The sequence below is a fragment of the Vicia villosa genome, linkage group LG7, assembly GCF_029867415.1.
Source record: "Vicia villosa cultivar HV-30 ecotype Madison, WI linkage group LG7, Vvil1.0, whole genome shotgun sequence".
Taxonomy (NCBI): Eukaryota; Viridiplantae; Streptophyta; class Magnoliopsida; order Fabales; family Fabaceae; genus Vicia; species Vicia villosa.
The window spans coordinates 112,202,534-112,211,710 of NC_081186.1; the positions used below are offsets into that span (position 1 = coordinate 112,202,534).

Below are 9,177 nucleotides of genomic sequence, written 5' to 3' on the forward strand. Positions count from 1 at the left end.
CAAAACAAACGAGTCATCAATCTGAACGAGGAAAGTAAAAAAAAGTTAACTTCAAATCCAATAGTATTGAACGTGGTGCCTTCAACGTGGTGCCATTAAGGCTAAGGCATAAGCCTTCAACTTTTCAACGTGGTGCCATCAAGGCCAACTTAAACAATGCAAATGTATGCATGCAACAACAACCACAACGTCACAACACAACAATGCAACAACTGCAAACAACTTAATCAACCTTGGTCATAAGACCTGCAACTTAATCAATGCATCATCAATAACTTAAACAACATTGGTCATAAGACCTGCAACTTAATCAACGTATCAACAACAACAACAGCCAGAACAGCAACAACGAAAACAACAACTTAAACATGCATCAATTGCATCAACTTAATCATTACAAAACAACCCCTAAACATCTAGGTACTAATTCTTCAATTCTACTATTCGTTAATTCCATTATTAAATCCAATTATGCTACTAATTCAGCCTGCTACATATATCATCGTTATTACTACTGCTATTTCTTCTTCACACCAATTTCATCTTTATACAAAATCCATTAACTACATATCTCATCACTAAGAATCATCACTATAATTTCTACTAATTAAATTAATCAATTCCAACGGTATAATATTCTAATTAATTTAAACCAATTTCTTCACTAATAATAATTATAATTCTTCTCAAGTTAATCCTACTAAGGCTTGATCCCAACAACCAACATAAAACATCAACAGCCAGAAATCCAAACATATTTCTAACACTCGTATAGCACGCGCCGCGAACCTCTCTTTGCGCCGCGAACACCACAGAAACCTTCAGTTCGCGCCGCGTCCAAACCTTGGTACTTACCTGCGCTGACAGCATCTTCCAACAAAATTAAAACTCAATTTTCTTCCTTCGATTCCAGTACAATTCAATTTCAACCATCACAGGAACATAGCAATATTATAGTTATACTCCACCAACATCTAGCAATTTTCTACAACTAATTCCTCAATAATAATAATTATAAACCCTAGGTTAATTTCCCACAATCATTTATTGAACTTTTATAACCTTATTCACCGACGTCAATCAATTTTAACATTCAACAATACAATCACAGCACACAAAACAGAGGCAATCATACAACCATAACCCCCACATATCATTCATCATAATCCCGTTTATAGAGCTAGAACCCCACCCTTACCTTGGATATGAGATTGCTCTACTCTCCCGGTTGCCATAGCTTATGCCGCCGCTTCCAACTTTTCTCCGAAAATCTTTTCTAACAACGTGCAGAGACGCACCAAAAACCTGTTCGGAAAACGCTTTGTCAGACGAACTTAAAATCATCAAAACGAAAATCGCTCCGGTCAGAAGTTACCTCTACGAGTCTGGAACGTTGTGTTCAAGAACCGCGACGATCCAACGGTTGGATTGGGAGAAATGTTCGTTTTACTAAGGTGTCTCACTGCAGAAACTTGCTGCGAAAATTGGACTTCCTCTAGCTTTTCTCTTCCGCCATGGCTCTCTTCTTCACCTCTCCTATTTCTCCAACTTTTCTTCTTTCTCCACGTCTATTGAGACCTAACTTCTCTTCTTATTTCCTTTATTTTATTATAATAATTATTATAATTATAATCTTCATTTGGGCTTACTAATTAACACCCCCATGATTACTATCACCAACACAACGTCTAAGCCCACTTAAATGAAACACTCTTATAATCCATAATATTAATTCTATTATTATTTCTCTCCATCAAACTGACTAACTACCGACTATAAAATAAATCGTCCGAACCACCAACTCAACATATTCAATATCATTCTCTACGGCTTAAATCAACTTAAATTAATAATAGTCCATTATAGTAATATTATCTCTAATATTATTCTCCGATTAAACCGACTAATTTCTCGATCATTAATTTATCCGCCCAACACAACACATAATTCCAATTACGCCTCTTATAATAATGCCAATAATTCTAACTTCGACTAATTCCAACAAACAATTTCCTTATACAATTTAATTAAATAAATAATTAAATTCCGGGTGTTACAAAATCTCTGGCCAAGTAGCTAAGCTTCCACATTGAAAGATCATCAGTTTGCAAGTTAAATCCACAACTCAGTTTGACCTAAAATAATGACAATCCACAACTCATTTTGACCTAAAATAATGACAATGCATGTATGTATGCAATTGGATTAAAATCCATAATGATGCATGATATAACCAAATGATAAGTAAAATTGAAGGTGGGGCAAAATTGGGGTGCGACAACCCGCACTACATATATTTATATAGTATCATTTATATTATTATAAAAAATACACAATTATCAATTTTTTTTAAAATATATCGCTATTAAATTATTATACATTTTAATAAAAGTGTGTATTTATTTCACAATTCAACAATAACATCTTTAATTTTTTTAATTTTGTAAAAAAATCTTAAAATTATATGATATTTAAAATTTATTTATTTAATTTTATTACAATCGCATATAAACGGGTAGGGAAATGGATAGGTACCCAGAGGGTAAGGGCACGAGTATGAACATTGGTGCCCACGCGGGTATAAGCTCGGGTACAAGGATTTTTTCAAACCACGTGTATAAGGACAAGTACTTTAGTACACTACCCAAACCCTACCCATTGACATCCATATGTATGGTCGTGCTAATATACGAGTTCTCAGATGAATAATACAGGCTAGTGAAAATAGACAAATCATGCATCCAAGAGAGTACACACACTATGAAAGTAGGTGTTGTACAATTTTATCTATTTTTATATAACTCGCTCTTTTTTCTCGTATTTGATTTTAGAAAGTCGATTGGGTATGTCAGGATAGATTAGCATGCACTCTGTGTCCTGCTTAATTATTGTGTTAATTTTATTTCTTTGCATTGAATCCCCCAATATTTTGATCACTTTAGCTACACATCGTTTGAGTAAAAAAATGGTACTCAAATATATCTCATGGTGATTCGATATCTTTTACTACTTCACATTGTCGTGCATTTGCGACTTACATCAGATAATAATGGAGGTTTTCTTTCATTTTGGTGTAGTTCTAAAGGGAGAGCCCTCTTATCCATTTATGGTCTTAAATTTCTTTGTGTTTTCTTGTAGCGGGGAACTTCGATGTCGGTATATTTTGTGGCTAACATGTATTCCAAATCTTTGTTGGAAGATAAAAAGAGTTTGTGGGATGACTTTTGCTTTCAAAAATCTATTTTTGGTGGTGAGGTTTTGTGTAACCTTGATGATGTTAATGTGATGATTTCGCCTAATGAGCAGAGAGGAAGCGATGGCACTTTATTAGCCTTGTGTAGTGCTGATCATGTTATCTTATCTTCCTTTATAACCCATATGGAGTTAATGGACCTCCCTTTTTGATTTAATAACCATTGATTGTCCCATTTTGATATTTTGAAGTTGGTTCTCAATTCCTAGTTGACTTTTTCCAATGAGGATTGGAAAGTATATGCCCTTATGGGTAAGCATTAATCCCATAAGGCTACTTAAGGTTGGAATAAGCGGGTGTTTGGTGACATTGACTCCCATATGGAGTCTCTACTGCTAATTGTGAGAAATCTAGATCCATTGACTGACCATAATATGCTTTCCATTGTGGAGGTGGAGACTAGATCTAAAGCCATTGCTGATATTTGGTTTCTTTTTAGGGTGAACGAGTCCTAATTATGCTAAAGATCTAAGGCTATATGGATTAAATTTGGGGATTCTAAATAAGGATTCTTTCACGCTTCTATTAAGTGTAAGTATATGAGGAATTTTGTTCTTGTACTTAAGGAACATGATGATTCGATATATGGAGTGAGCAAGATTTGTCGTGAGGTTTTTTCCTACTTCTTTGAGAGGTTTAAGGAACTAAATGATGCGCGGCCAAGACTAGATGGGGTAGCCTTCAGATATCTCTTTGATGAGGATAATTTGGCCTTGACAATAACCTTTCGCTTTGAGGAGTTAGATGTGGTGGTGTCTCGGTGTGATAGGAATAAAAGTTTAGGGCCTTATTATTTTAATTTCTCATTCTTTAAAAGGTTTCAGATTCTTTAAGGGAAGATGTGGGGATTACGTTTGATGATTTTCATTGTTTTTATTCTCTTTCCTAAAATGTTTCCTTTTTTTTGGTAACTCTCATTCCTAAGTTTAAGAACCCCTCATCCTTAGGATATTTTTAGCTAACCTCCTTGATTAAATCCCTTTATAAGTTTATGGATAAATATTTGGCTACGAGGTTAAGATGTGTGATGGATAAAATCATTAGCCCTAACTAGTCCTCCTTTTTAAAAGGGAGAATGTTGGTTGATGGCATAGTGGTTGTCAACAAGGTGAATGATTTTGCTAAGCCAATCAAGAAAGCTTGCCTTAAATTTAAAGTTGATTTTGAGAAAGCATATGATTAAATTAGCTGGAGTTTCCTAGATTATATGCTTATTAGATTTGGCTTTAATGATAAGTGGAGAGCTTCGATCAAAGCCAATGTCTTCTTTGGTATTCTAGCTATGTTGATCAATGGTTCCCCAACTCTAGAAATCATTTTCCATAGAGTGTTGAAGCAGGGAGACCCTCTATCTCTTAATCTCTTCCTCCTAGTGGCAAAATGCTTGAATGAGATGATTCAAAGGGCTTTTGAGCACATCCTTTTTTCAAGTTTTAAAGTCCGCCCTCCGATTTGGAGATCTCTCACCTTTAATATGTTTATGATATCTTCGGTTGAGAATTTATGGACTATTAGTGATATTTTGAGGAGTTTTATGGTTGCCTTGCGCCTTGGGGTTAATTTTTAGTAAATTAGTTTGATTAAGATAAATGTTGACCCCTCCCCCTTTTCTTTAACTTTATGAGGATTTGATACATTGTAAGAATGAGTATCTTTCATTTTAGTATATAGGGTTTCCAGTTGCAGCCAATAGACAATCTCTCATCAAACAATAACACCTCTCTATGCCGACAATACTAGTGTTATTCATATTGGAGCCAATCCTGTTTTTCACAAACATACTAAGCATATCGAGGTGGATTGTCATTCTATCCGGAAATCCTTTATGAATCACATTAAATATTTTCCGCATGTCTCCTCACAACTTCAGCTTGCCGATATAATCATCAGGGCATTTCCCCGCCCTCGACATTAATTTCTCGTAAGAAAATTGATGTTGTTTGACCAACCGCATCAATTTGAGGGGGTGTCAATAAAGATATCTGATATTTTTAGTTTCATATTATATTTTGTATGTCATAGAAAGTTACTAATTGTATATTATTAGAATTCAAATCAAAATATATTTATAATTTGTAGTAATAATTATGAAATAATTTGTAATTATTAAAATTGTACTATATATGGAGGAATACTTAATGAGAAAAGCATCGAGACAAAATTAGTTTTGAAAAAATTAGTTAATCTAGGTTAGTATTCTTGAGTGTCTTGGTTTTAGTAATGGAAGTGTGAGATATATAAGTTGAGGCATACAAATATTAAGAGGTAAAATTATTATGTGAGTAGATGGAAATTCCAAATCATAAATGTTAGTATATGCAAGACTTGTGAATGAAAAGAGATGGATCTATAATGTTGTTGCTTAATAAAATTCATGTGTTTGTGTTTATGATTTAACCTTGTTGTTGCTTAATAAAATTATAATGTTGCATCTATTTTTTGTGAATGTCTTTTTTTCCATTAGTGTGAGAGGAGACAATGTCATAATTTGATTTTTAAAATTAATACCGTTAAGGGTGGTTTTAAATTTTTGTAATATTTAAACGTCTATTTTACAATTAACAATCGTTTCAACTGTCACAATTATATTTTTACAAAAAGTTATAGTTGGGCGACAATTTTTTAAACCGTCGCAAAATTCGCTCGCGGCACAAGATTTTGAAACAATTGACAAATTGTCTCAACCCAAAGTTAGCGAAGGTTCAAACCGCCGCAACAACTAAAAATAACCAAAGATAATCACCCATAAATATTTGTTCAGAAAAAAGAAGAATGCTAATTGAAACTTCCCAATCAAGTCTCTCGTAGACAATTCCCCATTATAACAATAAATGAGTATGTAGATAGATTGTTAGAGTATGTGGTACCCCTCCTCTTGTTAATATTATTGTCAACCACATATTTAAAATTGTATAAGACGCAAAAAAATATGATGAAGATATACCATAGACGTATTTGAATATTAGACAAATTCTTAAGAATAAGATAAAAATAATTGGACGATAGATGAAAAATAAAAAGTAGTTAAACAAACTTTCACACTATTTAAATAGTAAAAAACATGTGATAATAATCAGATTTTACCATGATATCACTTTATTAACAAAATATAAGTGATGAAATCTGATTAGACGAACAAAATTTCATTTAAACTATTTATTGGACTGGTAATTTCATTCTTCTCTAATTAAAAATATATCAATTATAAGCAGTACTAACGTAGCTCTTAACAACATTATCCAACAAAACTTGCAACATTGAGGTGTTTGTAGGACCAACACATCTAGGTGTCTTGAACTGACTCACAGGTACACCTCTTTCAACTTGACTCTCGAGAATCTTCTGGAATGTTCCTTTCTCAACAACTCGGAGTTCAAGAGCATCAATACCTTGGACTTTTCTAGAAGTAACATAACCTGGATCAATAAAAGACTTATCCAAACAGTTACAACACTCAGAAAGAACTTCATCACTGGTTTCACCGTTGATTTCCCAGAATATGACATAGTGTCCTGGTTCTTTGGATAAATCTATGTAGCTAGTGTAGTCAATCATCTCAATTTTCTCCTCAGCTAAAAATTTGGACGCATTTTCTACTGATAATTGTAAATCATTCTCCGTGTTCTTGTCAATGTTGATCGTAAGCAAAAGATTACTTCTGCGCATAAATTTGATTTCTGGAGTCGAGTTATGGAACCCCATAACCTTTACCACATCTCCTAGCCTATATCTGTATAAACCTGCAAATTATGCTATTTTAATTGTAACAAGAGTTTTTTATTTATTTGAAGAGACGAACAAAATTTTAGTAGATCGGAGAAGAAAGAAAGAAAAAGGAATTAGATACCTGCAGGATTGGTGAAAAGAATCTCATACTCCTCCCCAATCTTGACATCTGTTAAACCAACAGGCTTAAGCTCTACTTGATTTGCATCAAGTTGTGCCAATGGAATGAATTCGAAGTAAGCAATTTGAGGAAGAATACAATAGGTGGCAAATTCAGGAGGCACTTTAGGATTCACGTTTGAAGCAATCCCACCTTCTGAAGCACCATATTCCGAAGTCAACAAAGGAACTTCTCCAGCATAATGTCTCAATTTGGTCACATAGGGCAACATTGCACCTGTCATGATCCCTTGAACATACTTAACATTAGGAAAAAGCTCGGGAAACAATCCATACCAATTGCTTAATCCTTTGCATTTCTTGTGGATCAAGTTAGCTAGTTCAGGATTTGGTTTCAGCAATTTGGACATAGCAGTTCTAATGGAAGGAACGGTGATTCTGCTGCTAAGAACACCGTCCTTGATATCATTAACAAGTTCTTCCCAATCTTGTTCAAAAGTTCTAAAAGCATAGAGAATATTGTGTGCAAATGTTGCTGAAATTGATTGAACTTCTTCTCTGAAAAGTAGTCCACATAAAAGGTGGCAATAGAGTGATTGATGAAAATCAGGACTGAAAATTATTTCATGAGGACTAACACTTGGTGCTTTAAGTGCTTGCATTAAATTCTTGTATCCTGGATTTCCGAATACATTTGCAGTGGCTGTTCCTAGCATCACACCCCCTTTTTTTTGTGATGCATTGCTTCTGAAGACAAAGTTTAAAGCCTTCCCATCTTGGATAGGAAAATCTCTATAAAATAAAATTTAGTTAGATTTTATTCAAAGATTGTGAATGGCATGTATTGGTGTGTTATAAATTTAAAGTGATTTAAAATAAGAGCACGTGTCAGTGTGTTATCATTTACATGCTACCTAAACCGAAGGAAAAAATACATGAAATTAGGGGGCGCCAGCTAGCCCGGGCAGGTGCCCTGGCTCAATCCCTATTTTCTTTGTACTCCTCCCAATTTAATAGTTGATTTTTAGACAAAATCAGGGGTAAAATTAGTAAAAATAGAGTGTGAAAATTAAAACAGATGAATAATTAATGGTGTAAAATTTTTGCCCAGACTGCATAAAATTTCTGGCTCTTGAAGTTGAATTTTTAAATGAATAATACCTGTTCCTATAGGCAAAAGAGGTTCGATATAACTGCACTATGTTTTTAAACAATTCATCATTCCATGGAATAAATTTACGATTCCCTTGACTAGTACCAGAACTGCAAAAACATAACAATTTTCTCAAATTAAAAAACTCCTAACTTTTGCAAATTCAACATAAAATATAAAAAAAGAAAAAAAAATTAACAAAATATATCTCATACCTTAACGACACAGCTGTGATTGGTTTTCGAGTGAGAATAGGAGAAACATCATCAACCAATCTATTGATATAAGGCTCCAAATCTTTGTAAGTGACCAATGGAACACAAGCCTTGAAACTTTCAGGATCAGTTCTTCCATTCAATCCTAAATCCTGCAAATATTCCACAGATGCATTCTCTTCCAAAATCCTTCTCAATGTTTCCTTCTGAACATTCCCAGCATCCTTTGTTATTCTCTCAAATTCTTCAATCACTTTTTCAAAGTCATACTTTTCAACTTCTTCTCTCATCTTCACAATCCTACACCTATCATGTAGTCAAACAAAGGAGTGTCATTTCTCAATTTATATTTACTATAATAATCAATATATAAAAACTATAGAGTCTGTGTTATGAGAAAATGATAGACAATAACGGAAATGGTTAGTAGTGAAACAAACAAGACAAGAAACAATAGTCAAAGGAAATTATATAGAAAAACTATAGAGTCTGTGTTATGAGAGAGAGTTAGAGAGAAAGAGAGAGAAAGAGGAACTTACACAAGTTTGTTGGAGACAAGACAGAGAAATTTAGGAAGAGAAAAGTGAGTTGCTGAGGTCAAGATTCTCCTAAATGTTGAATAGTATTTATAGGAAACTTTAAAATAAATTTGTGTTTGAAAACTTTAAGGAAATTAATATCAATTCATAGATTCATGTTTGCCCATGGAA

General features: G+C 33.7%; 1 protein-coding gene across 1 annotated transcript; it reads right to left on the reverse strand.

Annotated features, from left to right (window-relative positions):
* Window positions 1-6,420: 6,420 nt before the first annotated feature.
* On the reverse strand, window positions 6,421-8,763 carry LOC131618301 (jasmonoyl--L-amino acid synthetase JAR6-like). Its single transcript, XM_058889553.1, has 4 exons — window positions 8,468-8,763; window positions 8,261-8,362; window positions 7,101-7,891; window positions 6,421-6,993 (listed from the first exon to the last, which is right to left on the reverse strand). The coding sequence occupies exons 1-4, from the start codon at window positions 8,755-8,757 to the stop codon at window positions 6,452-6,454; spliced, it is 1,725 nt and encodes a 574-aa protein (XP_058745536.1). The 5' UTR covers window positions 8,758-8,763; the 3' UTR covers window positions 6,421-6,451.
* Between the last annotated feature and the right edge of the window lie 414 nt (window positions 8,764-9,177).

Excerpts from the sequence above, each read along its gene's own strand:
- LOC131618301 (XM_058889553.1), bottom strand. The coding sequence starts at position 8,757 with ATGAGAGAAGAAGTTGAAAAGTATGACTTTGAAAAAGTGATTGAAGAA. Across the intron at positions 8,363-8,467 it reads ATCACAGCTGTGTCGTTAAG|TTCTGGTACTAGTCAAGGGA; the intron begins GTATGAGATATA and ends ATGTTTTTGCAG. Across the intron at positions 7,892-8,260 it reads TCTTTTGCCTATAGGAACAG|AGATTTTCCTATCCAAGATG; the intron begins GTATTATTCATT and ends TTTATTTTATAG.